The 25,971-nt window shown below is 48.5% G+C and overlaps 8 protein-coding genes across 24 annotated transcripts; 4 read left to right on the top strand and 4 right to left on the bottom strand.

The window, feature by feature from the left end:
* Positions 1 to 379: 379 nt before the first annotated feature.
* On the bottom strand, positions 380 to 9,220 carry H257_00062 (the record flags this gene model as incomplete). 2 transcript variants are annotated; one of them, XM_009822569.1, is made up of 12 exons in its annotated part: positions 380 to 1,326; positions 1,405 to 2,814; positions 3,763 to 3,963; positions 4,009 to 4,666; positions 5,291 to 5,667; positions 6,058 to 6,430; positions 6,829 to 7,121; positions 7,649 to 7,857; positions 8,245 to 8,786; positions 8,841 to 8,882; positions 8,938 to 8,977; positions 9,025 to 9,220. In XM_009822569.1, 12 exons carry the CDS (start codon positions 9,218 to 9,220, stop codon positions 1,090 to 1,092), a joined length of 4,578 nt encoding a protein of 1,525 aa, XP_009820871.1. In that variant the 3' UTR covers positions 380 to 1,089. The 2 variants fall into 2 exon arrangements, with proteins under 2 accessions (XP_009820871.1, XP_009820872.1); XM_009822570.1 differs by having other exon boundaries at positions 380 to 2,814.
* Positions 435 to 983, top strand: H257_00063 (hypothetical protein; the record flags this gene model as incomplete). The annotated part of the gene is made up of 1 exon (XM_009822571.1): positions 435 to 983. The coding sequence occupies one exon, from the start codon at positions 435 to 437 to the stop codon at positions 981 to 983; it is 549 nt and encodes a 182-aa protein (XP_009820873.1).
* Positions 9,221 to 9,419: 199 nt separating the features above from the next.
* Positions 9,420 to 11,105, bottom strand: H257_00061 (hypothetical protein). The gene has a single exon (XM_009822568.1). The coding sequence runs from the start codon at positions 10,017 to 10,019 to the stop codon at positions 9,459 to 9,461; it is 561 nt and encodes a 186-aa protein (XP_009820870.1). The 5' UTR covers positions 10,020 to 11,105; the 3' UTR covers positions 9,420 to 9,458.
* A 1,396-nt stretch (positions 11,106 to 12,501) lies between these two features.
* H257_00060 (hypothetical protein) lies at positions 12,502 to 20,447 on the bottom strand. 5 transcript variants are annotated; one of them, XM_009822563.1, is made up of 18 exons: positions 20,339 to 20,447; positions 20,182 to 20,252; positions 20,008 to 20,110; positions 19,367 to 19,960; positions 18,447 to 18,566; positions 18,189 to 18,392; positions 17,720 to 17,893; positions 17,207 to 17,376; positions 17,035 to 17,128; positions 16,845 to 16,953; positions 16,022 to 16,255; positions 15,315 to 15,508; positions 14,904 to 14,979; positions 14,567 to 14,779; positions 14,250 to 14,507; positions 13,202 to 13,330; positions 12,995 to 13,108; positions 12,502 to 12,880 (listed from the first exon to the last, which is right to left on the bottom strand). In XM_009822563.1, the coding sequence occupies exons 1-18, from the start codon at positions 20,398 to 20,400 to the stop codon at positions 12,548 to 12,550; spliced, it is 3,252 nt and encodes a 1,083-aa protein (XP_009820865.1). In that variant the 5' UTR covers positions 20,401 to 20,447; the 3' UTR covers positions 12,502 to 12,547. The 5 variants fall into 5 exon arrangements, with proteins under 5 accessions (XP_009820865.1, XP_009820866.1, XP_009820867.1 ...); XM_009822564.1 differs by having other exon boundaries at positions 15,315 to 15,496; XM_009822565.1 differs by having other exon boundaries at positions 12,502 to 13,108.
* Positions 20,448 to 20,632: 185 nt separating this feature from the next.
* Positions 20,633 to 21,999, top strand: H257_00059 (malonyl CoA-acyl carrier protein transacylase). Its single transcript, XM_009822562.1, has 5 exons — positions 20,633 to 20,894; positions 20,955 to 21,074; positions 21,143 to 21,307; positions 21,364 to 21,770; positions 21,829 to 21,999. The coding sequence occupies exons 1-5, from the start codon at positions 20,646 to 20,648 to the stop codon at positions 21,887 to 21,889; spliced, it is 1,002 nt and encodes a 333-aa protein (XP_009820864.1). The 5' UTR covers positions 20,633 to 20,645; the 3' UTR covers positions 21,890 to 21,999.
* Positions 21,926 to 22,481, bottom strand: H257_00058 (hypothetical protein). The gene is made up of 2 exons (XM_009822561.1): positions 22,329 to 22,481; positions 21,926 to 22,277 (listed from the first exon to the last, which is right to left on the bottom strand). The coding sequence occupies exons 1-2, from the start codon at positions 22,452 to 22,454 to the stop codon at positions 22,029 to 22,031; spliced, it is 375 nt and encodes a 124-aa protein (XP_009820863.1). The 5' UTR covers positions 22,455 to 22,481; the 3' UTR covers positions 21,926 to 22,028.
* Positions 22,482 to 22,976: 495 nt separating this feature from the next.
* H257_00057 (hypothetical protein) lies at positions 22,977 to 24,930 on the top strand. Of its 12 annotated transcripts, XM_009822550.1 has the most exons (9): positions 22,977 to 23,077; positions 23,132 to 23,255; positions 23,313 to 23,365; positions 23,413 to 23,571; positions 23,621 to 23,727; positions 23,787 to 24,095; positions 24,146 to 24,356; positions 24,408 to 24,613; positions 24,664 to 24,930. In XM_009822550.1, exons 1-9 carry the CDS (start codon positions 22,996 to 22,998, stop codon positions 24,889 to 24,891), a joined length of 1,479 nt encoding a protein of 492 aa, XP_009820852.1. In that variant the 5' UTR covers positions 22,977 to 22,995; the 3' UTR covers positions 24,892 to 24,930. The 12 variants fall into 12 exon arrangements, with proteins under 12 accessions (XP_009820852.1, XP_009820858.1, XP_009820851.1 ...); XM_009822556.1 differs by having other exon boundaries at positions 24,408 to 24,930; XM_009822549.1 differs by having other exon boundaries at positions 24,146 to 24,613.
* A 96-nt stretch (positions 24,931 to 25,026) lies between these two features.
* H257_00056 (hypothetical protein) lies at positions 25,027 to 25,738 on the top strand (the record flags this gene model as incomplete). The annotated part of the gene is made up of 3 exons (XM_009822548.1): positions 25,027 to 25,380; positions 25,425 to 25,469; positions 25,514 to 25,738. 3 exons carry the CDS (start codon positions 25,027 to 25,029, stop codon positions 25,736 to 25,738), a joined length of 624 nt encoding a protein of 207 aa, XP_009820850.1.
* Positions 25,739 to 25,971: the final 233 nt, after the last annotated feature.

Genomic DNA, 25,971 nt, shown 5'->3' with positions numbered 1-25,971 from the left:
GCTATCAGGTACTAGTAGTACTAGTATTATTTATACCTTTGGACAATGAAAATGATGGGCAAGTATTTGTACTGTACCTTTCGAAGCTCCGTTGAAACTCCCCGAAATATCGAAACCACCACTCAGATTATACCCTTCTCGCCTGGACGGTCCGTCTTGTGCTTTCTAAATGGGCTGGCCTGTCGGGGAGCTGGCTCCCCATGGCGGTCGTAGCTCTGTGTAGCGCGTACTACATGCATCGTCAAAGCCTAGTAACAACAAGCCACCATTCAACTGTCTCGATGGGTCTTGACAGCACAGGTTGGGTTTCAAAACGAGCCAATCAAATGCGAGCCAACGAAATCGCGTTCGAAAATCGACATATTTGTGTTCGATATGGAAACGACCGAAGATCTCATTCGTGTGGTTCACTTCTCAATCAGCTTGGTCCCCACATGACCGCGACGATGACCTCTGCATCATCCCCCACGGCCGCCAACCACCCCGCCAACATTCGCTCCGGCATGACCGTCCAAGACCTCAAGATGCTCACGGCACAGCGAGAATACCGCATCATGATGGAACAGTACAACACGACCGTGGGTGATCCGTCCCTCCTGGCCACGTTGACGTCGCCTAGGAGCAGTCGAAGCATGAGTCTGTCGCTGTCAGACACAAGCAGTAGTGCTGACGGCAGTCCCATTAGCAGCCCCGTGATGTCCCCACAACAACACCGATCACCATTCCAACCACCGCCACCCCCATCCATGACACTGGCATCCCTGCAACAACCGCCCGCGTCCAAGTCTCACAGTCATCACTACCACCACCACCACCATCATCCCAGCACATCGTCATACTTGCGTCACGGTGGGCGTGTGGAACAGCGAGTGCTGGTTACGTGCGGCGGGCAAATGGTGTCTGTGATGGAAGGCGTGCGAAATGTTCCCGACGACATGATGACCTACGTCGAAGGTAGCAGCAGTGCCGCCAGTCATTTTTAGGAGGCTGCATTTGCATATCGTGCCATATTCCTTGACATGCTAGTAGTTTAGAGTTTTCCACTATCTTGTGTTTTCCCAATTGTAATATAAACAAGTCCTCGTCATCTCATGCCAGCGTACGTTGCAGCCTCTGTACGACGTCTGCCTCGTTCAAGTGTTCGACCTCAGACGACCCTTTGCCCGTGATGCGGTGGACATCTGGCAACAGCACATTTGGCAACGCATGCCGTCGATTGGCGTTGGACCGAATGACACTGCCGCGCGACGCTGGATATCGGCGGATCGGCGACGACCCCGCCCACGGCGTGTACACGCCATCGCTCTTGTCGCATGCTTCGTACAGCTACAACACCCATCCATACACATGACGAGTGTCGAACTTGAAGGACGACGATGCATTATATTGCATGACTATCTGTACCTGCGCCATGAGATGCCAGAACCGCTTCCAAATGGCCGCGGCATGCATCGCGTCGGTCGTCGCTTCATCACGCATGACCTGGAACCCAGCATACCCGTCGACCAAGCACTTGAGACATCCGCATCCCGCGGCTACGCAAGTCCGCAAAAAGTGCGTCGGGGGCAAATCGCGGGCGAGCGCTTCCACGCTGCCGACAAAGAACGGCCGCACAGACGGCCACATGGCGTTCATCTCGTCGAGGCCATTGGATATCGAGCTCAGATCGCCGTCGGCGTCCCACGCCATCTCAGCCAGCCCGTACTCCTTGGCCACGGCCAAAAAGTCGTCGGGGGCGATCGTATCACTCCCTGTTCGGCGCAGTGTATCGCCAAACAGCTGGACCACATCCGAGTCATCGCGAGACTTGTCAATGCTTAGCACAATGCGCCTAAACTCTTCATAACTCAACTGCCCATCGCCGTTGTTGTCGCCCGCGCGGAATGCATCCCGCAGATGTTTATCTCGACGGAGCTGCTCTTCGTTCCACTCGCTGACCACCCATCCCAGCAGCACATCGACGTTGACGATTGATGTCGTCGTGCTGTCGACTGCGTTGCATCCGCCTTGGGACACTCTGTCGCAGAATGCCGATACATGGACCCGTCGCATGCTGCGAAAGCAATATTGGACCACTTCCAGCGCCCGATCCAGCGGCATCGTCCACTCGTCCTTGTCAGGGATGTTCAACCGCACGATGCGGGCTTTCTTGGCCATCACCGCCGACGCCGACGCCGACGGCGACAGTGTCGCAGAAAAGACCGACGGCGGGACCCCCAATCGTGTGGTATTGTTTGATTGTGCTTGGTTGTTGCTGTGAATGCTTCCAGAATCGGCATTGTCCAAGATGGATTCGTCCAGTATCACTTCGACGCATTCTAGAAAGTGCACCAACAGCGATGCGGGCACTTCGTTGTACAGAAACTGGCAAAACAAGTCGACGCGGCGATGCTGGTTGCGAAACATGTCGAGCGAAGAGCCTAGCCCGATCAAGTGCATGTCGGCGATCGATGGAAGGCCGTAGCTGTGCAAGAGCGACTGGTACGCAATCTGCGCCAGCGAGTCCTTGGCCATACCGCCGCCGCCGCCACTATTGGTCGTTGTGTACTTCTTCTTCATGCGCACAATCTTTTCAGCGTACGTATCGGCGATGGTCCGCAGCACCGCCGCCAGAGGTTTCTTGCAGCACATGGCCAGCTGATCGACGTTGATCTTCCATGACGTGACCAGCGACGCCAGAGCATTCGGGATGCCGGCGCTGTCGACTTTGATCACCTTTTTGCCGCCCTTGGCGCGTTTCGTGAGGCTGGACAGCGTCACAGGTTGCTTGCGCGTCTCTAGTGTATGAGACACTGCGCCGCCGTCGCCTTGTGTCTACGTGGAGACATACGTCAGATTACGACATATTGTTGGGGGTTTCTTGCTCCAAATTTGATAGATTGTATGGTTGTTATCGTGGCCACTATATATGCAACATATATATAACATCATCGCTCGACCTATTCAAACGTTCAAGTGAAGCTGGCCAACTCAGCTCACTCCGCAAGACTTCATCCTCCAATTCATGTATATATAATATAATATATATATACATTAATTGGAGGATATAGTAGCGTGACACTGATCATGTTTCTTTACATACATAATTCAATACAAACAAGTGGTCGATGGATTGGTGAATGAATCAACGCAAAAACTAAATCCAATTTTGGCTCAAAGCACATCGTTAGTGCATACAGTACATCATATATTGTCGTGTGTATTCTAAACTGGAACGACATAAATCGATACACAACCGAATATATTACAGAAGAATTATCGACAGATATGGATTTAGCCAATCAGATTCAGGAAACCATCACAACGTCAAATTAGTGTGTGACTTGAATTAGTGTGATCACAATCACCACGGGACAATTTTTTACATGTAAACTTCACAATGCACTCGATCGATACATTTGGAGAATCATCACAAGAAAAATAGTTCAAATGCTCGGTAAAAGAAAGACAATAGGTTAAGCGCCGGTCTGGCAACCGGAAATATTGCAATATTCAGGCCCAAATTGCCATTTTGGGGCCGAATTCAATAAATCTGATCAAAATTGAAACATATCTTGTTTGAAGCGTTTTAACCCAATTCCAATCCCATTATTCTGCCAGAAAGTGGAATAATACTTTTAAAAATGTTACCAGACGCACCCTAACATAAAAAGCCATCGTCGACGCTCATACAAAACACATATCATGGCCACCAGACACGCCAAGATGGAGCCAAATCTCTTGTACATTCCAATTTGTAGCGTATGAGAGTAATATGTATACCTCTATCACGTCCACGGCAAAGTTCACTTCGGTTTGACACGCAACATTGGCCATGCCCATCTTGACAAGTGCATCTGTGTCGCGCTCGTCGTCCGACATGTCCACGTCATCATTCTCATCGTCGTCTGATCGGTGTCCACTCTTTGCATTTCGGTATGCGACGTGGTTGATCGAGTTCAACTTGTCCATCGTGCTGGCATTCTACATCAAAGATTTGAGACATCGTTCTAGTAACATGTCATGCACCTCGAACGCCGCGCGCTCTTCGTCCGTCATGGCGTCGTTACCCAGCGCCGTCGCCCGCTCCATGATCTTGACCAGTACCCGATCCAACGTTTGCCGCCTTCCCGCCGTTTCCAGAGTCGACACGACCTTCCCGATGACTTTGGCAAATCCGTTCTTCTTCTTCTTCTTCTTCGTGTTTCGCGCTCCTCCCGACAGCATCGCATGCTCCAGCAGCGACGACGTGTCGGCTTCGGTCATGCCACGCACAATCTGCTCTTCCACCGACACTTCACGGACACAAGTAGCCGATGCCGATGGCGCCATCAACCCCCCCGAGGACACATCATGATCATCATCGTTGCGAATCCCATGCACATGGATGGTCAGCGCGCCGTCGATGGCTGCTAGCATGGCGCTCCGCCTCTCGTCCGAGACCAGACTCACCGCCGACTTGGACGGCAACGACGGCATCGAGTGCACGAGCGACTGCATGATCGTGTTGCGGGTGGTGCTGTCTAGCTGATGCAGCACGTCGAGCGTGTGCGCGGCCGTTTCCGAGGTCGTGGGATCGTGGTTGCTCGAGGGGGGGGTACACCCGAGGGGGTCTGCCATCAGTGTCAAACCAAACAGCTCGCGGCAGAATCGAATGATTGTCTTGGCCTGCTTCGACTCGGCCACGCTATATACCGAGAATTTAAATAGTATTGTATGTTGAGAAGGCAATACAAAATCTGTTGCGCAACCTCGTCGTGTTGCTATGCTGGGGTGCACAATTGGGGTATCAACAAGCACACATATACCCATACAAATAGAAAGTAATAGCATAGCCACCCAAAAAGAACTTATATATCAGAGGCATCCAAATCACGTCAACGACCAGTTTATTCGAGCTGTATGTACTCGATACATCGATCGATATATATATATTGTCAAGATATTCGAAATTAGAGTGAGTGGGGTGCACCAAATCGAGTAGCACCAGAATCACCAAACAATCGAAGATCGACCAATCAAAACCCAGAGCACTCATCAAGTGGCCAATCAAATTCACTCTTCGAGGACCAATTCAATACCGAATTAGTGTGTGAATGAAATTAGTGGACACTGCACGATCTTCTAAAAGCCAAAGAAAATCGATCGATCGGTTTGGCGAATCAGCACAAAAGTCAGCCAAATTTAGGTTAAAAGGACAATATATATATATATATATACTACATAGTATATATATATATATATATTGATTCAAAAGTCGACATGGGTTTTCGCTGACAACAACAACATCACGAACTAGATGTAAACGTACACAACGTCGTTGTCCGATACGGTACCGCCGCCATCGCCACTACTGCGCATGGCTTGCATGACAGCGTACAGCACCTTGGACCGTGTATCACTCGACATGTGGGCCACTTGGTCGTGGAAGTAGCCTAGATCAAACGTCGTATCGTGCCAAATTGACTGAATCTGGTGCTTTTCCATGGGCGAGAGACGCAGAACGAGGTCCGCCAGCGCCGCTTTGGTCGTGCTAAAGTCGTCATGGAGGAGCGTGGCCAGCAAGAGCTTTCGCTGCGTCGGATGCAACGACCGACACTTGTCGACCAAATGCTCGCAAAAGTCGATTGCAACCGACGACCACGTACGCAGCAACGTGCACACGTCATCAAATAACCGCCGTTGTTCCTACAAAATCATATATTAGTATACACACACGATAACCAGTCACACAACAAGCCAAATGTCCAATGGCCACGAACGACACATTCAAAGTGAGAGGTCGTACACCAGTCATAGACGACAGGCCAAATGTCCAATGGCCACGAATGACACACATTCAAAGTGAGGGGTCGTAATGCCCAATGGCCACAACACAAACCAAATTCCAATGACCACGCACGACACATATCAACGTGAGAGGTTGTATACACACGATAACCAGTCAAAGACAACAAGCCAAATGTCCAATGGCCACGAATGACACATTCAAAGTGAGAGGTCGTACACCAGTCATAGACAACAAGCCAAATGCCCAATGGCCACGAATGATGACACATTCAAAGTGAGGGGTCGTACAGAGGGTGTGTAGGGTGTGGGAAACGTGTCGGGCGCCGTCAAGAGCGCATGGAGGTAGTCCGACGTGATCGATCGTTCCATTCCCGTGAGCTGGGACTCCAACTTTGCACCGTTGACGTAATCCGAGAGTTGGTCCAACTGGTCGGGGCTGATCACTTTAGCCAGGTCGCAAATGAACCCGTGTTCGTGCTTGTTGCCCAGCAACGTCGAGAGAAACGCCGTGCGGTGGACGTCGCACGCCAGCACGTACATATTGCCAAGACATGCCACGTACTCGGCATCGTCCATGCGGTCCAGCGTATCCCTGATCAAGAACCGATCCTTTTCATCGCGATGTAATATCCACTTTAGCATTCGTGCTTCACCGTCCGCCCTGAACAATGTAGTTAGTAGTCGACAAGGGTGAAGACTCCGTGGATACAAGACATCGATGATTCGATGGGGACACTAAATATATATATATATATAAATAAATAGTTTTGTATAAAAATCAATACTGTATTGATCGGACCACATCGAAAAGATTGGAAAGGTTTTTTATTCCACATATATATATATATATATATTATATATAAAAATAGTTTTTTTTATAAAAATCAATGCTATTGATCGGACCATGTCGAAATGATTGGAAAGGGTTTTTTATTCCATATAAATATAATATATATATTTATATAATATATAATATATATATATAATATATATAGTCTACGAATGGTTTTAATTTTAGAATGAATCCTGTTTTAAAACAGAATAGAATATTCGACGTACCCCAAGCCTTGGAACGCCGACAACGCGCGACTGTCGACGTCCAACTCGTCGAGTAAACTGGATACGACCAGCGCCTTGGAGTCCATATCCAGCGCCTCCGCTAGCTTGAGCAACCGCCGGCACACGTCCGACATGTGCGCCTTGCCGAGATGCGGGCCGCCATGCGCGACCGACGCGACCAGCTTCATGCCGATCTGCTGCCGCACATCGTCGCCAAATCGAAGCAGCCCGGCTTCCAACAGGTCGGCCGAGCACAGTTCAATCACGCGCCGCTTATCTTGGTCCAGCAGGGCCTACATATATATATATACAAAATCCAAGGTACACATGTCGATTCGAAGTTAGTATGGGGTGTTCAATCGAATGAAATCGGCAGACAATAGATCGACCAATCAAAACCCAGAACACAATCAAGTGGCCAATCAAATAAATTCACTCTTCGGCCAATTCAACACCGAATTAGTGTGTGAATTAAGTAGTGTGATACTGGAAGACCTTTCTATACAAAAGTCAGGACAAAGAAGATCGATAGGTTTGGCAAAGAATCAGCACAAAAGTCCAACTAACTGTGCGTAAAAGGACAATATAGAAAACATGAACTCGTCCGAGATTCGGAATCGACTGTATTGATCGTGGATATCTGCACCATGACATATTTATAAACGTGAATATATATATATATATAATTATATAGCACGGTTCATATCCACTGAAATTCAATGTGAAACAATAATAATAAAAAACAATGGTTCAGATTTATTGTTATATTAAAATAACAACACCCAGTTGCATTCGATCGTGATATATTTGTGAACGTTACCGTGGAGCGTCGGGCGCCACCTAAATGGATGCTGAGCGCATGATCGTGCTCGAGTTCCCGCAGCTGGATAAAGAACGGCTTGCGGTGATAAAACGACCGGACGATGTCGACGCTGGACCGGTCGTTCATTCGCGGCGTGCACAAAGTATGGACGCCCACGTCATCACTAAACAAAGCCTCGCAGGTGGAATCGCCATAGAGTCCGTATTCTAATCGCATCAACCAAACGTAAGAAACCAACACGCAATAGACACACAAAGATAGATATGGTGATGTACAATATATATATATATAATAGATAGATATGGTGATATACCATATATAGATATGGTGTTGTGTTGTATAGGTAGATAGATTTGGTGTTGTACTGAATATATATATATATAGATAGATATGGTGTTGTATATATAGATTGATAGATATGGTGATGTACTGTATATATATATAAGTAGATAGATATGGTGATGAATATCTAGATAGATAGATATGGTGTTGTATTTATAGATAGATATGGTGATGTACTGTATATATAGATATGGTGATGTACTGTATATAATATATATATAGGTAGATAGATATGGTGTGTATATGTGTACCAAGCCCCACGACGATCTTTTGCAGTAGCGACCGGTAGTTGCCGAGAATGCCAGGGATCTTGAATAGTGCCGCGCAACATGCCGCGGTTTCGAGGACATTGGGGCGGCCGGTGCTCGCGGTGAAGTTGACCAGTTGGTCCAGCTTGTACTCTGTGAAGAGTGCGTATGACGTGAACCGGTGCTTCTCGGCTTCGTAGTGCTGAATCCACTTTTCCATCTCGTCGTCGGCGCACAGGTACGCTTGTGACTTGGCGATGGCTTCGGGGGACGCGTCGATGTCGGGCAGCACCGTGGACCGCAGCGACAGCGGCGACACAAGCGTGTCGTTGGTTGTCATGGGACGCGGACTCGGGTGTTGGGATGTCCGCGGTGATGTGTCGTCCTTGAGCATGCCACCGAGAAGAACGTGGTCGATTTGGTGCTTGATCGAGTTCAACCGCTGGTCCAACGTGTCGGCGGCAATGCTCGTGCGAATGATTGGGTGCATGATGGAGCTAGCGGCGGGAGGAATCATCGCGCGGTCGCCTCCCATCGTCGGTTTCCTAGATATATGTACACAGATTATGCCAACGATGTAGTAAAACATGTGGTCGTACATATCGATGCGTTTGCGGCGATGTTTGTTGGCATGGAAGACACTGGACATACCAAGGGTTACAGCGCGGGATGATACACCAAGCATATTCTTCGTACCTCGTACTTGTGGTCTCTTGATTACCCCACGGGACGAGATCTACATGAACGTGAGACTTCTGTCGTGCTGTTGGAAGCAGATATTACCTCGCGGAGGCAAGGTCGGAGGGGACGGGTACACGTCTGCCGCCGCGGGTTTCTCGCGAAGTTTCCGAGGTGAAGATGCATTCTTTGGCACGACCACGGTGCGCTTTGGTGACCGCTGCATCAAGTCGTCCTTGCATACAGGAGTGTCGTTGAACGACAAAAATAGCCACGCCGAGCGTTTCCAACGGCATGTCATGATGTCCTTCACCAGGCTCAGTCGGTAGCACGGAGATGGAGGCTGCTACCTCCATGTACTTGCGTCAAAGAAGCTTACCGAGCATACCAATCATCGGGACTTCCATTTTGCGCGCGAGATCGCATACTGTGTGCTGCAACTCGCGTGATTCAAATTTCAAAAAAGGTCACCAGAGCGTATTTTTCCATTAAATAATTGCATACTTTGTTCAAATCAATTTGCCTGATTGGTGGTTTCACTAAAAAAAACACCAGATCGGCAGGCCGCCGGCGCCGCCATCGACGATGGAGCAAACGATGGACCTTGCTGCGATTAGCATGGAGATCCTTCGGGAAGACAATGCCGCACTGGAGAAGAAAATGGAAGAGATGGTGGTGCAGAAGGAGGCCATGTTGAAGAAGCAGGAGGATCTCGAGAGGAAGTCGAAGCTCCTGAGCGACCACAACCAACTGCTGCAGAAGCTCGTGCAGGACGCGCAAAACAAGGAGCAGGTGCCACCGAAGGTGAATGCAGCGCCGTCGAAGGAGCTCGTGCAACTGAAGAAGCAGGCCAGCACGCTGGACAAGGAGAAAGCCGCCATCAAGGCCGAGAACGACCAGCTTCGCCAGGACAAGGACCTACTGGAGAAGGACGTGGTGAACTTGCGCCACGACCTCGAGCGTGTGTACAGGCGTTTCAAGGAACCCAAGGCTACCCCTTTATCGAGCGTCCCTGCTGCCGACACGGACATGGAGCTGGACCGGCTGCTGGATAACCAAAGCGCGTGGGAAAAGCAGCAGCTTGTCGTCCAAGACCTCATCCAGCAATGCACGTCGAAAATGCAAGATCAACATGCGTCCAAGCGTCGTCGTTTGAACGAGTCGCTAATGGTTCAAGAGAAAATGCTCCAGGACGCGATTCAGCACTTCCAAGACGAGCTCCATGATCGGCAAGAATTCGACCGCTTCGAAGTCCAAGTCCAGTTGGAGGAAACGCAAGCTGCAGCAGCAATGGCCGACTCGACTTTGCAGCAACAAGCCGAGTATTCGCTCCAGAAACGGTGCGACCAACTTGCTAGCGACCACCAACAGGCACATGCCAGGGCCGACGAGTTGCAGAAAGCGCTGGATGCTGCATCGTCCAACGTTGAAAAGCTTCGACTGGAAAAGGACCAACTCGCCCAGTTGCTCGACCAACGGACGACGGACGTCCACGAACTCCACGTGCAACTGGAACAACTCCAAGAACGGTTGGCTGCCAAGGAGCAGTACCTTGTCGCACAAAAGGAAGACACGCTGACTGTTCTAAAGCACAAAGCCGAGGACCGACAGCAGTGGGAAGCATGTGAAGCCAAGCTGCAACAGCAGATTCAAGTGCTGGAAGCTACGGTGTCGCAGATCCAGCACGCCACACAAGCCAGCGAAAACATGCTCGTGGTCGCGGCGGCCCATGAGGAAACCCTCGCACTTCTGCAGATGGAAATCGACGCACGGGACGACCAGCTGGCGACGACCACCGCGCATCGCGACGCCCTTGTGACAGAGTGCCAGCAACTGCGCGAACAACTCGACCAACTTCGCGAGAAACGCGACCAATCGACCAGCGATAGCCGCACAACGAATCAACAAACACTGAATCAAGAGATGCCGCCGTTGGACGAGGCCACGTCCGGCGAACTGCAGGCGTTCTTCTTGGCGTATTACGACATGGCGGAAACCAAACATCGCGCGTTGCTGGCCGAGCGCGACGCGTTGCTGGCAGCCACGACCGACGCTCAACAACTTTCCCAGCAACGACACCACCTTTCGTCGACCTTACACTGACCGAGTTAACCGTAGTAGTGAACATCAATATATCAAACGCTCGTTTCTCTCATCCGTCGAACGCATCTTAGATAGAATAGGTAGTACAGTAGTGTATGTATTAATATATTATCACTATAGAAAAAAAAAAAAAAAGATTCGATTGTATATTCGAGCGCAACAACGGCAGGGGTCGCAGTATCCGGAAAGTGTACCATGGCCGGCTAGGTGAATGTGTCGGGTGGGCTTGGATTGCCCTAGGAGACTTGGATTTGACATGGAATGGGGGAAGGATGCAGATGGAAGGTCGATTGCGAAGGATGTCGGCCCGAAACACGACCATACGGATGGATGCCGATAGAGTAGAGAAGACATGTGCCGAGCATCTGTGCCATCTCGAACAGGAACTGCATCGTCAAAGCTATTGCAGCCTCTGCGGGACATACCCCGACACGTGGATGCAGTACAGGATGGAGTCCACGCGCCGCGGACGACTCTCGACGCGCAGCACTGTTGGTGCGGGATTCTCAAAAACAGAATCTATTTAAAATATATTTTTTATTCGAAAAAACGAAAAATACATTATTTTGCGCCATCACCAAAATAGATAAGTTATCTTTTCCCAAGAGTAGAAAAATAGATAACTGAACACTATAGCGGCAAAATAGATAATATATTCCATAACGTTATGACAGATCCAAAAACTCGAAAATGGATTGTATCCAATCAGAGACAAGTAATTTCGGGTTGACCAATGGGAGAGGTTGGTGCTCGATTCGCTCGGCGAGATGGGGTCTGGAAATTCATACCGAATCACCAATAAACAGCCCAGTTTACATTTTGTAAACTGAAAATCAATACTTTGACCTAAAATATTTGTCCAAATCCTTGTCCATCGACCTCTCAGAGCATCTCTACCACGTAGAGCTATTGTGCTTTTCACTGAACTTTGGACTTCGCAGTCGAAACTTCAAAGCGATTTCGAATGTATTTTCCATGTTTTTCCCGACTGATTTTACCCAATCCGAAGCGACAGGGCACGAGACTGGTAAAATCTCTGGAATGGAGTGATGTGATTGGCTTAAGACAATCATAATCTCTTTGTTTAGGCTATTCGATTCGCCCCCCAGTCCAATTTAGTGTTGAATACACAATAACTGTAAATGCTACTGTACTGGTACTATTTGGTATATTTCGATTTGGGGAATGTTATCCGGAATTACGGATATAGTAGCACGTGCATGTGGGAATATTATCTGGAGTTTCGGATAAAGTGGCCTTCTACTGGAAAGGGCAAAGCGGATAATGGCCAATCAGATGTCTCGGCTCTATTTGTGCTCGATTGAACGAACCATGCAAAATTGGGAAATTTGACGAAAATGGACAATACATTTCGAAAACAATCTATTTTCATTTTAAATTAAGACTTTTCATTCAAATTAAATTATGTTTTGCGCGTTTTGACCGGTTTTTGCGATTTCCCGCTGCCTCCGGGGGAAATTTTGAGTAGAACACACAATATATATAGTATTTAATAACTATAAATCTATTCGACAATGGTGATGTCGTCCAGCGCGACGGCAGGCCAGTCGCCATCCAGTACATGCAGCATGGTTTCAGCCCACAATGGCGCAGACGGCTGGACCAGCGCCGCCATGGGAAGGGGACTAGTAGTGCTAGTCGACACCGACGGTTTGGTCACGGATGCGGCGGTCAGGATAGCTGTGGCGGCGGCCGAGTGGAACCCATGCAAGTCCATCCACGAGCGCGCCGCGTCGGGGCCGCAGACGGCGACCACTTCGTGCAATTTTGCCAGGCAAAGTGCATCCAGCAGCGACGACAGGTGCAGCACCGTCTCAGCTTCGACGGGAAACAGCAGCTACGACATGAAAACGATTGACCCATTCATCGTGATATATGGAGCAATTATGATCAAAATCAATGCTTATCAAGCATTACAAGAGTATTCCAAGAGAAGTACGGGGCACCGTACTTTGACTTCGTGCATGATGCGGTAGTACATCGAAAACGCGTCCAGCGTGGCCGTGGTGAACCCGTTCGAGTACAAGGGAGGGAAGTGCGTGTCCTTAACCTTGGGTAATAACGTCTACAGTACAAGTAAAGGCAATCAGACTTTATATATTCTAGGATATTTTTAAAGTACTACTACTCTGTCAGGTAATAATAGTATGAAATATACCTCGAGAACGAGGGTGTGGGTGCCTAGTTGGACGTAGTCGTCGGGGTACCACGCGCGCATGGTATTGGCCAGTCGAAGCGCTTTCATGAACCCGCCCTTGTCATGCTCCACCACAATCAACTGATGCAGCTAGTTGTACAACAATATTAGAACTGTTGGGTATTATATTGTCAAGTCGATTCGAAATCGCCATTAGAATCGAATGGATTTGAGAATCTCCTAGCCAATCAAATCTTGTTCTGTCGATATAGTATGCCCAATAAATCGGCATTGGGCAAAACCTCATACAGGCTAAATTTTGTATTGCATAGTGTATACAAGCCTAACTTGGGTCAAGTGGATTCACTCAAAGGTAGAATGCGCGTCAAAGCCTGTGAAAACTATGAGGTCCATAGCCCCATAACCGCTCTATACATATCTTCAATGTCAAATTTTGAATGAAATTCGACGATGTAAAGCGAATCGACTAATAAAAGCCAATCGCGGAAATTCGCAAAAATTGACAAAATGTATACAGGTCCAAGTTGGTCATCTAACACTGGCAAGGTTCCTGATAGACTGTGAACCAAATTTGACTGGATAAGTGGACTCGTATCCGGATAAGCTATGTTGTGCGTGATAACTATTAATAGTATACCACAATGTACTTTCGCAGGTTATTTATCCAAACCTCTAATATATTATACGTACACCTCTAAAACATTATTGCAAACCTCGAACCTTGTCATTTTTTGCAGAAACAGATGACGCGCAATGTATAAATTTCGGTGAAAAGGGTAAAAGCATGTATTGTGAATTCGCTATAAATTTCCAAACTTCGCCTGGTTTGTCGAATCAATATTGAATCACGCCGGAGTTCTGATTGGTTGAATATACTTTTCCTTTCGAGCCAATCAAATAATCCACTCTAAAATGGATTAACCAATAGTGTCGATTCGTGATTCGATTCAGCGATTCGATTCGACGGGGTCTGGAAATTCGTATCGAATATACCACAATATTGCATCGCATTCAATTAAGAGGATGTCAAGAACATGAGGAAACGTACTTGGTTTCGAGAAGGCACAGTTTGGGCCGTGTCGGCGTACTCGGCGCCCAAGAGCTGCGCGAGGGTGTCGCGGCCTTGGGCGGTGCATTGAAAGGAGCGAGGGGTAGCCCCCCGCCGACTGCTGCGGACCATGCGATCCAAACTGGCGAACTCCGTCGCTTCCTGGGAAGAGCTGCCGATTATATCGGTGGACTCAACAACGAACCCGCTTTGCACCATCTCTTGAACCAGCTGCTGCCATTTGGCACTTAGAAACACCTACATATCGAGGATATTCGCTATGTACAACAATACTAGCAAAGAGCGAGGCAACGTACAAGCAGTGGGAGCAACGCAATGCCTGCGGGACTGAGCACAAGTCGAATCAGCGCATTGCGAGGCACTTTGATGGCCACCTCATCCAAATGTGGCGAAATGAACTTGGCTTCGTTCAAAGGGTCGTTGACGGCACTAATGTTGGCGGCGCTAAGCAGCTTTAGCACGCACTCCTTGACGTACAGCGGCGCCACTTCAGCCAGCACCACCAGCACCTACATAGGACAAAGTAAACTTGAGATTCCGTCCATCCTGTTGTGTTGATTGCACATATATTTATCTACACGTATATTCTTCGAACATCATCGCATACAGTTCAATCCACTGGTAAAAACGTACGGGGCAGGCTTCGGTGGCGAGGGCGAGTTGGTCGACACACAGCGTCGCAGATGCATCTTCGGCTTTGAACATGGGGCTAGCATACACACCGTCAGAGTTATTTCGTGTGGTGAATATATATATATATATATATATATATTGACAAATATATCCGTTCCAATATGGACTTGATCGAATGTGGTTGAGAATGTCCTATCCTAGCCAATCAAAGTGCAATCACGATAAATTTCAACCAATCATCGTGCAGTCCAGCAGTTTGGCCCAGTCAATGTGTTCATCTTCAACTTTGTATACTATAATTTGAATAAGATATACATCATACTCCACTCGATTCTCGAATTAGTTGCCACGTCCAAATTTCAGCGAAATGGGCAATATGAGACACTGTAAATGTGTTTGTATAGTCCATACTGGTGGATCCAGTAGAGCGACCGAATCACCGCGAGCGAGTGCGTCCGGATGAGATCCGGATGGGGCAGTATGAAGCGAAGCGCGGCCTGGCGCACGGTCGGGTCGACGTCCTCCAAGCACATGTGCGGCACATAGCGCGCCAACGCCGCGCGGGCTCGCGGGCCGCAAATGCTCAGCGCCAACTCCGTCGTTATCTAGAACTTTATTTTCAAAACTGGATCGACACAACCAATTATGTGCAGACGAATGTAGCCAATCAGATTGCAGGAAATCATCGGTTCAACCAATAAACAACAAATCACTGAGTGACTTTAAATAGTGTGTTGGGTATCACCGCTGGACGCGAACGATGGATTTGGCATATGTATGAGCATAAAAGTGCAAATTGTTTACTAAATATATATTATGAAAACATGCACATCCAGGCAAACCAAAAAATCCGACGTCGTTTTAAAATCGAATAGATATATCATGTGCGTCGATATATATACATATAAGTATCATGGACATCAATTATATATATCTTGTACATCATGAATATATATATATATTCATGTCCCAACCGATGCAACGCAGCAAACCCACATGTAGCCATCCCCGAAGTTGCATCTTCTTTTGAGGACATTGTACAGATAACTCTCAACCAACGACGGTTAACTAGTAAATGATACTAGTACATGATACTAGTATGCGATACAGTGCCGTACCAAGTCGAGCGAGTCCTTTTCAGACATCAAGTTGAATGCGTTGACGAGGGTGCCTTCAAACATATTGGCCGTGGAGGGTCCCGCGCCCAGCTGGATCAGTTGGAGGGAGAGCTGAACCACCGCGAATGCATCCGTCGAGTCGATGCGCGTGGACATGGCGTACAGAAGCTCCGTCAGTGACTCCAGCCGGTCCACGCCAATAACCCCCCGCATCGCACACGCATCCAGTTCCAGCTAAATGTCATGACGATGTCATATATATACTATAATATATACTGTAGTATATATACTGTATATATATATATATGGGATATGTTTATATATGGGATGTATTTGGGCAACATTATGAATTCCACCAGACGGGATCAAAACAACACCGTGAACAGATCAGACGATTCAGCATGATTTTTCATATATATATATATAGTTATAGTATATATATGTAAGCGATATGTCAGTACTGATACATACATTTGCGATCATATATACATAGTACCAAGATATCATATTGATATAGTATGGTGTGTTCTACTCAAAATTTCCTCCTGTGGTTGATTGAATGTACCGCCGAAGAATCGCTGGACCTTCGAAATTTCATATAAAACAAAGTTTAAGAGGTATCTTTGTGACTGCAATACACGTACAACAATCAAACCTTTTAGCCAATCATTTTGCTTCATTCATTCTGTTTAGCCAATCATACTCGTTTGCTCGATCGGTTGGCGATTTCATCAATTCCCCAAGATAGGCAAAGTTGACTGAAAAGCACAATACCAAGATATCATATATATAATATACCAAGATATCATATATATAGACATACATTGATGGAATGGAGGAGCGCTGATAAGGCAGGTCGATGTTCGAGCACGAATTGGCCGAAATTCAAGCAAATTTCCTGCCACAGCATGTCGGCGGGACCGCTGCGCAACCTACCGATACATCAATATTTATACATATATCATTAATTATAGTATATAAAAATATAATTCTAAATTATAATGGAAACGAACTTGGCAACGATCACGGAAAACGCATCGGAGATGGCCTTGCTGGTTTCCGCCGATATGATGGCGTTTTCGAGGCCAAACGCTGAATTTTGGAGGCCTAATTATAGACACATGGGTGATAATATTTCGTGAAATGGAAGAAATAGACAAATAAATCGAAGTAAAATAGTCTTACCCAATGCAATGAGCAGGGCTTCAACAAGCGCCCGGCGTGTCTTGTGGTTATGCGCCACCTCTGGCAACAAGAGCGTGGGAATCCACTGGTACACTTGGACATGGCCCATCGAGTAGTGCCGATGGAGAATCAGCGCCAAAATCTCCGTAAACCGCTCCGTTTCAATGTACCTATCCCCGCCAATCAAACTCAGAATATAGTTATCGAGGAACAAATATATAAATACTAGTATATATGCGTACAGCTATCGATGAAATATACATATATATATATATATATTCTTCATCAAGTCAAGATATAGCTACTATCCATGCATATAAGCGTAATACTTATATATCACACCACGATCTCATGTCAAGGCATATATGCTTGATCGAAAATATATATTATTATATATACAAGGTTACGGGAGTGGTACATGCTCATATTATCGTTGGCCAATAATCCAAGATGGAACATACATATATATATATATATATATATGACTCCAAAAAGATATCCAAGTCGACGTACCCGTGACGGATGGCTTGGGTGACCGTGATAAATATGTTTCGACCCAATGACGGAGGTGGCACACGGTCGATGTTAAGGTAGTACAGCCGACACGCTTCTCGAATGAGATTGACAATCTCTTGGTCCCGCTGGTTGCCAGATACGCCTTGCAGCGGCAACAACGCCAGTTGCGTTCTAGAATCAGCATCACATAATGTTGAATATATATATATATTCGAGAAACATCACATTTGAATTTATATATATATATTAGAAAGCTCGCAGTCGAATGGATTTCATCAAAACCACGGGACCAAACCTTCCTCTGTATCATCATGTCACCCGTATGTGTATATCATGAACGCTCAAAGCATTCCCACACTATATATATATATATTCCCACACTATAAATATATATATATATATATATTTGCCAACCCATTGACCGATGATTTTCGTACTTGTCTACCTAAACTTGGTAGCAACTCACCTGGCAAACGGGAGGATGAGATCGGTCCAGACACTCGCGGCAAACACATGCGACGTGCGGCTGATCATGACGAACATGCCATATTCATTGGCATCCAGAGCGAACTGCACGATGCCGACGCAGTCTGGGTAGTTGAGTAGCACGCTTTCCATTGCATGAAGGTATGCGTCCGGGAGCACCACGCGGTTGCCTTCATTGGGGTGCCTATAACTGTGTTATAACTGTGTTATACAAGTTGTTATATTTGTTATAATGTACATTTTGAACGTGTGCAGGCACGCGTGGAAGAGATGCGTGAGGTTGGTCTCAAACAGCTTGGCGTCAAATGTCCACTCGCGACTTGATCGGTGGTTCATCAACGCTTCGTATAGCGATTCCCTGATGATATATATGAATATAAATATTTTGATCGAGAAGAATATTATTCGATTTCGAAACCACACCACATATGCTAAAAGTGTATATAAGTATGATATACTAACGTCGATTTGCATATGGATCATGATGGACGAATAGCTTTCTGTCGTCACGATGTGTCAACTCCAACGCGAGATTGGAGCCACAAGTACTGAGACAATATATATATATATATATATATATATTGGAAATACATACACGCTACAAGATATATATATAATATATACACGACACCCACACGGTTCAATTGGACTCGCATAAAAGATATCGCTGGTCGTCCAGCCTATTTCACATATTCATTCATTCACTGCTACCAAACCATCCCATATATATATGTGCTATTATATTGTCCATTCGAGTCGGAATTGGAGTGAGTGGGGTGCTGCTCGCGATCGATCGACCAATCAAAACCCAGAACGCGAATCAAGTAGCCAATCAAACTCTCGCATCCACAAGATTTATGCATGACTGAAATTAGTGTGAAGAGCGACACACGTCCATAATTCCGTACAAAATATATCGATCAATAGAGTCGGTGGATCAACCCCAAAGTCCAAATATTGGCTGAATCGCCAATACAGCCAAAGAAAGCCCAAACCAATGGCGGCTGTATATCCATCACAGAGGTACTACATTCACCATAAAGGGACAATAATATATATATATATATATTCATTTTCAAAATCAACAAACGGTCCAATATACAGTCGTCTCTATTATTATTATTGCATGGGGCTACGATGTTATATTGCATTACGTACATGACAGCGGTGCAAAAGAGGGCTTTCGATGCCGCGTGGTCGATGGAGGTGGCGACGACTTTGGTCATGAGGTGCTCCATGGCCACCGACGACGCCAGTACCCCCATGGACCAGAGCGGCGACAGCGCCAGCACGTCCCGCGCGACGCGGCTGAGCGCGATGACCGGCGCGTATGTCTTGTCGAAGCGCGCGATGTGCTGGATGAGTACGAGGGCGGCATCTCGCACGATCGAGTCGGTCGAGACGGACGAGATGGTTTGCGCCAGGTGCGCCAGCTGGAACGTCAAGACAGACGAAGATGATGCGTGGGGAGATGGAGAGTACACGTGTGCCCACGGCCCAGCGGCCAGGAACTCCCACAACTCCAAGATGCTCTCGAGGGTAGACAAGGCGTCGACGCGGACGCCGGCATGGATGTTGTCACCATAAGCAATAACTTCAAGGGACTGCACGCCTGTTGTGACGAGGAGCAGACTCAGGGCGTTCACGTTCGCGTCGTGGACGGTGTCTAGGAGCAACGGGTCGAGCAACGGAGTGAACTTGGGCTTGGTGCGCAGGATCTCAAAGATGGCCTGCGCGTGGCGGAAGAGTTCGCTGAAACGAGGTCAATACATGGATGGGATGGGAGGATGCGCACGTACCGCACGGCGTAAAGGTCGGTGGAGGGATCGCGAATCCGTTGCACCGAGTACGTCGTGAAGATGATCTCGAGAGCTTGACGGGTATGTCGTTGCATGAGCACAACTAACGCATGATGGATCGATCAAGGTTGGCGTGATGCGGACTGTCGTGTGTAAAGCGATGTAGTCACGTACTGTTGGACCCCGTCTGGGCAAAATCCGACGCCAAGCCAAACCAGAACTCGAATAGTTCCGAAGCGGCATCCCTGTAGCACGCCCGCATTATGGTAATGCATGAGAGAAGTCGAGAAAGGTGTCATCCAAGCAGTGGATCATGCATCATGTTCCTTACGATTGTTCGTATTCCACCGTCGAGCCTAGGCGCGCTTGCAAGGAAGCCCATGATGTCGTCATCGTGATCGAGAAATGCGCGACCACAATGATCACGACGTGCTCTTTGCCTCCTCGGATGCGACATATCTGTAGGCTTGTTAAACGTTAAACGTGTATTTTTGCTCAAAATAATGATTCAAAAATGACGGTTAAACCAACACTCCAGGCATATAAGATCGTCGAGAAAATACGTTTAAACTTTAACGATAACCCACAAATCAACCAATCAACGGTAGTCATCTCAAAAGTAGGTGTCTGATCGATTGATGATGGCAAGGCGACGATGGACGTCGCTTGTGTTCACGGGGCAAGGGAGCCAACGCGTGGGGATGCTGCAGGACCTGCTGGACCAATGGCCTCAGCATGTGAATCCTCTTCTGGAGGAGGCCGAAGCTGCCATGAAGCGCAATCTGAAGACGCTTATGCTGCAAGGGCCGCAGGATGCGCTCACCAACACGTCCATCGCGCAGCCTGCAATATTGACTCACTCGACGGCTGTGCTGCGCATCCTCCAGGTAAGCACTAGTCCCATGCGTTGTATCTATTCAACGTCGTGTGGCGATCACTCTTACTAGTGGGAAGCGGACTTTGACGTGGCGTCCGAAGTGCACAGTGTACTGGGACATTCGCTTGGACAGTTCACGGCGCTCGTCGCCGCGGAAGCGCTTTCGTTCCACGACGCCATCGACTTGGTGGTACATACAATCCATCCTATTTAGCGAATATCTGGTTCTCCGTGCTTGCCTCACCTCGCACATCTCAGCACTTTCGAGGCAACGCCATGACCAAAGCTATAGCCGGCTCCGATAAAGGCGCGATGGCCGCGCTGTTTCCCGTGGATCCTGCAGTTGCCAATGACATTTGCCACTCGGTGCACGAGTCCACGGGTTTAGTGTGTTCTGTGGCCAACTACAACTCGTCCAAGCAGGTCGTAATCATTCATACAACTCGATTTCCATTGCGAATCCTCATCCAAGCTACTAGACGGTCATCAGTGGTCACTTTGCTGCCGTCGAGGCTGCGGTGGCCGCCGCCAAGTCGCGCAAGGTCCGCCGCGCCGTCCTGTTGGATGTGAGCGCGCCATTCCATTGCGCCCTCATGCAACCTGCCGCGGACGCCCTCGCGGCGCATCTCAATACGATCACATTCCGACCGCCCATTGTGCCTGTGGTGTGCAACGTGTCGGCGGTGGACATGCCAGGCACAGACGCCGACGCCATGCGCGCCGCTTTGACCGCCCAAGTCGTCCAGCCCGTGCGATGGAGCGATTCGGTCGACCTGTGCATACATCGAACCGCACCAAACGACCACACCACGTTCCTGGAACTGGGTTATGGCGGCGTCCTCACTGGATTGATTCAGCAGCATGCACCGACAGCTGCTACCTGCACGTAAGTGATTATGCAGTCCTGGCTACACCTTTATATTAACACATGGGATATGTTTCAGATCGATGGGAACCGCCGACGACGTGCGCAAGTGGATCGCGGCGAGGGAGTTGGAAGCATAGAATGTCCGTGGGAAAAACATCATAACGAGGATTACGTTGAGGATAGGCACGCATATATGTTGCGAGAAAAGGTCGATTAACATGGAGTATATACCAGCGATGCCAACCAACGTCTACTTGGATCGTTCAACGTTCTTGCTTACTCATCCAAAGCTGGACGTTCGCCAATTTCGTTTTTCACAAACACAAACGGGCCGTTGATCGTGTTTTGCCGGGAAATCAACACGACGTCGTCCGAGCGCAGGCGCTTGACGGCTTCACGGCGGCCATACTCTTCGAAATCCGTGTCGGGGGCGTTGGATAGACCGAGCCAGAGGACGAGGGGTCCGCCGACGATGCCCATGTACGTGGACCATTCAAATCCCTTGGTTGTCCACACATGGGTGCCCTATTGCTCGCCTCGTTAGCACACACGACGAGCATAACGAGACACACGTACGTTGTTGGTCAGCATGGCCGTCTCCGCTTGATGGTGGACTGCCGCATGAGCATCGCTCGCATGAGGTTGAGCATGGCTGTGGGAGGCAAATCGCCGCACGGCGTTGGCGACTCGTCCGCGGACCATTATGACTGTGAAAAGCACTGGGAGCCACGAACAAATGTGGCGAGAGTGCGGTGGGACGCATTTTGTTTTTAATTGTACGATCTAACTTGCGATTAGTATCCAACTTGGTGGATTCGAATTAAAATACGCCTGACTGCAGGACTGTCCCAGCATTGGACAATCAATTTTTCCCAACCGGATACGGATAATACACAAATCAATAGTCGGCGTCGACGAACAGTAAACTCAAAGTGTGATACATACTGAATAAGGTATTTCCCATCACATTTTCGCCAAGTTGAATATATCGCGAGTACTTCGAAGTGCTAGCTAGTATTCCATAACGTTATTGTGAGGAGCGTCTTCAGTAGCCCTGGAACCCTCCAAGCCTCTCTTCCACAAGACACCACAGAGAGTCATGAAACCCATCACGTCGCAGTGGTTCAATTTCGTGGTAATTTTCACGCGACGTTTTTCACTCCATTCATCCGGATAATGCTGTTTCCATTTCCAAGTACAGTGGAACGCAGTACTAGGTTTACAGTAACTGGCACAAATCAACATGACCGTCACCACGGCGACGCTGACCTTCCTCACCGTCAACGATGTGTACGATGTCGTGCCCAACGAACAAGGACGTGGAGGTACGCGTAGATGATGCACTAGTGTATGTTCCATCTGACGTTCGGGATGTGCAGGTATGGCGGAGCTAGCAACGCTTCTGCAAGCGGAGCGGGCCATCATCCCGTCGACGCACCATACACTCACGACAATCAACGGTGACTTTCTGTCGGCATCTCAAGCAGGCGAGCACTACAAGGGGCAATGATCCATGTTGCATGTATGTTTCCGTTCATGGATCATCACGAGTTTATGTAGAGCCCATATGATTGACATTTTGAATCGCATGGACATCGACTATGCAGTCTACGGTACCACTGGATGCCGCCTGTTGTTCATCATGTTCAGGAGTGTGTAGGAAATCACGAATTCGACTTTGGCTCGGACATTCTTGTGCAGCGAGTGGCCGAGTCCAAGTTTCAATGGTTTGGGTCGAACGTCCGCGACAAAGCGACGGGAAATGTCCTCGGCAATGGCTTGGACACGACTCTGTTTCCCATTGCATCTACCGCGCAAGGCACGTTGTCTGTATACCGAGCACTTGTGCTCAAGGAATATTCCCATAGATGGGGCGATTCAAGTGGGAATGTTTGGGATTTGCACCCCCGAAACCCCTCAATTGTCCTTTCCGGGCGATAAGGTCGAGTTCCAGGACATCTTGGGCACGGCCAAGGTAACCCCATAAAGCTCCATATATAGTGTATTTCAGCGAGGAATCTCCATGTAATGTAGCGTTGCGTGGACGACTTGAAAGCCCGCGGGGCCGATGTCATCATCGCGTTGACCCATGTGAGCATCGCCCACGACAAGTTACTGGCCAAGCGCGTACCAGGCATCGACGTGATCATCGGGGGGCACGACCACGATCCGTTCACGATGTACCAAGGCAAAACATTCATTCACAAGTCGGGGCAGAATGCATATTGGTTGGGTCGACTGGACTTTGACATTCGGAAGGCGAGCGGAAAAGTGACCGTGTCTCCAGCATGGAAGATGATTGCGAATCAAAACGTCACCCCCGACGCTGGCGTCGAAGCTCTGGTACGATCGTTCTCGTAGGAATGTACAAATAACAGGGAGGGGGTCGTTAGGTGCACAAGTACATGGCCCCGTTCATGACGGCGGACCACTTGGAAGCTGGCGCGCGGCAGTTGGCCGTGCTGAGCTTGCCCCTAGTCACAAAAACGTCGGTGATGCGCGGCGAAGAAAGCAACTTTGGCAACTTGGTCGCGGACGCGGTCCGGCAAGAACTTGGCGCGCAATTCGGAGTCCTCAATGGCGGCTTTGTTCGCGGCGATACAGGTCTGTCGGAGATGATAGAGTCTGAAGCAGGAACGACAAGCATGTGTCTAGTCCATGAAGCCAAATCGCAGTTGACGGTGGGCATTGTCCTCAAGGAAATGCCGTTTCCCCGTCCGGCAGTGTTGCTTCGCATCCAAGCGCGGGATTTGAAGGAGGCGCTGGAGCAACATTTGAGGCACTACCCGCTGCTGTCTGGATCGTTTCCTCACGTGTCAGGGTTGCGATTGACGTACGATCGAACTCGCAACACCCCCGAGGTGTGTTAGTTGTCGCAACTCCCACCGAGATGTGTTCATTCTGGTCGTAGATCACAACATTTCAAGACGAGCTTGGCAACAACGTCGACCTCGACGACTACGTCACCGTGGCCACGACCAAGTTCATTGCCGGCGGCGGGGACGGCTGCGTGTCATGGAAGAAGGCAACGCTCCTCGCTACGGACGACACTATCGCTCAAGTGGCCATCCGATTCCTTGAGAAGAAGCGCTTGATCGCATACCCCGAAAAGGAGGGCCGCGTGACAATCGTTGATTAAGTGCGACGAGAAATAAAATTACAGAGGTTTTCGAGAGAATTATGTTTGAGAGGCCTTTGAACGGATTTGAAAAAGAGCGCGAAGGGTTTCACTTTCCGAGATTCCACCAGCAGGAGACAAGGACATAATATTGCCATGCCGCCGACGACGTGGATCATGGAATGCAACATGAGCATGGATAATCCTGACACTATCATCTACGAAGATGGAACGACTGCTTCCTGGACCATGGACACCGAGTTGGGCGTGATCGACGACGGCAATTCGACCTGTGCTTGTATCTTCAAGTTGAGGCCCATCAGTCTCCTCGACTTCGAAGGATACGCCAGCACCCCGAATGACTACCCATGCGCAACGAATGTCAAGGCGACCCCTCGAAGTGACAAGTACCGGTCGTTGCGACTAAGCGACAAGTGGAAAGCGTTCAAGAAACGAAAACTGGCGAAATCGAATTCGTGCTGCCTAGCTTTCCCGTTCATGTCGATCATGGTATCATATCATTCTTGTGGATATATTCTAACATGTTATTGCAGAGCATGTCGCTTCCGAAGCAGCCCGTCGACTTCGACCTGCAACTCGTATGCTTGAATCGAGATGCAGTTTCCCACCTTGTATCCCGTAGTATTTGCCGGCGAAGAACTTTCTTTCGAAGCAGAAGAAAAAGGCTGAAATTAACGTGCATGGCAAGAAAGGAACAACACACGCCAACCTTCGTTCCCGTGCACCTGAAGTCCAGCTCAAGGTGGAGATCATTGAGACTGCGATCATGTCTAATGGGAATTCCATATTGCCATCCCAGGTTCTCCACAACAAGGGCTCGAATGGACTTCATATCAGCGTTACGTAGGTGGCAGCTGAAATCCTTACGATAAGTGATCCACCCTTTGAGGAACAGAGCTCAGAATTAATTCCGACGTTGGCACAAGTACGTACGAAATATCCGATTTAATCATGAATGACGCCATAGTTGTTGCTCCCAAGGCCAGAGAATGGAGTAATACTCGCACGCCTACAATGCCCCAAGACGAGTCGACTGAGGTCAAAGTGAATTACAAGTTGGCAACCATGATTCAGCCACGT

The sequence above is a fragment of the Aphanomyces astaci genome (genome assembly GCF_000520075.1).
Source record: "Aphanomyces astaci strain APO3 unplaced genomic scaffold supercont1.1, whole genome shotgun sequence".
Taxonomy (NCBI): domain Eukaryota; phylum Oomycota; class Saprolegniomycetes; order Saprolegniales; family Verrucalvaceae; genus Aphanomyces; species Aphanomyces astaci.
The sequence above is the reverse complement of the archived record's forward strand: the minus strand, read 5'-3'. Positions and strand labels throughout refer to the sequence as shown.

What these genes read in the sequence shown, in the direction of transcription:
- H257_00058 (XM_009822561.1), bottom strand. Translation starts at nt 22,454, where the DNA reads ATGGTCCGCGGACGAGTCGCCAACGCCGTGCGGCGATTTGCCTCCCAC. An exon ending in CGGCCATGCTGACCAACAAC is followed by an intron (nt 22,278 to 22,328) that starts GTACGTGTGTCT and finishes GGCGAGCAATAG; the next exon opens with GGCACCCATGTGTGGACAAC.
- H257_00060 (XM_009822563.1), bottom strand. Translation starts at nt 20,400, where the DNA reads ATGACGACATCATGGGCTTCCTTGCAAGCGCGCCTAGGCTCGACGGTG. An exon ending in ACCCAAGCCATCCGTCACGG is followed by an intron (nt 17,377 to 17,719) that starts GTACGTCGACTT and finishes TGGCGGGGATAG; the next exon opens with GTACATTGAAACGGAGCGGT. An exon ending in TCGCTCTACTGGATCCACCA is followed by an intron (nt 14,980 to 15,314) that starts GTATGGACTATA and finishes TGTGTATGCTAG; the next exon opens with CCCCATGTTCAAAGCCGAAG.
- H257_00057 (XM_009822549.1), top strand. Translation starts at nt 22,996, where the DNA reads ATGACCGTCACCACGGCGACGCTGACCTTCCTCACCGTCAACGATGTG. An exon ending in CAACGAACAAGGACGTGGAG is followed by an intron (nt 23,078 to 23,131) that starts GTACGCGTAGAT and finishes CGGGATGTGCAG; the next exon opens with GTATGGCGGAGCTAGCAACG. An exon ending in GAACTCGCAACACCCCCGAG is followed by an intron (nt 24,614 to 24,663) that starts GTGTGTTAGTTG and finishes TTCTGGTCGTAG; the next exon opens with ATCACAACATTTCAAGACGA.
- H257_00059 (XM_009822562.1), top strand. Translation starts at nt 20,646, where the DNA reads ATGATGGCAAGGCGACGATGGACGTCGCTTGTGTTCACGGGGCAAGGG. An exon ending in ACGACGCCATCGACTTGGTG is followed by an intron (nt 21,075 to 21,142) that starts GTACATACAATC and finishes CGCACATCTCAG; the next exon opens with CACTTTCGAGGCAACGCCAT. An exon ending in ACTACAACTCGTCCAAGCAG is followed by an intron (nt 21,308 to 21,363) that starts GTCGTAATCATT and finishes CCAAGCTACTAG; the next exon opens with ACGGTCATCAGTGGTCACTT.
- H257_00061 (XM_009822568.1), bottom strand. Translation starts at nt 10,019, where the DNA reads ATGAGGTCTTGGACGACAAGCTGCTGCTTTTCCCACGCGCTTTGGTTA.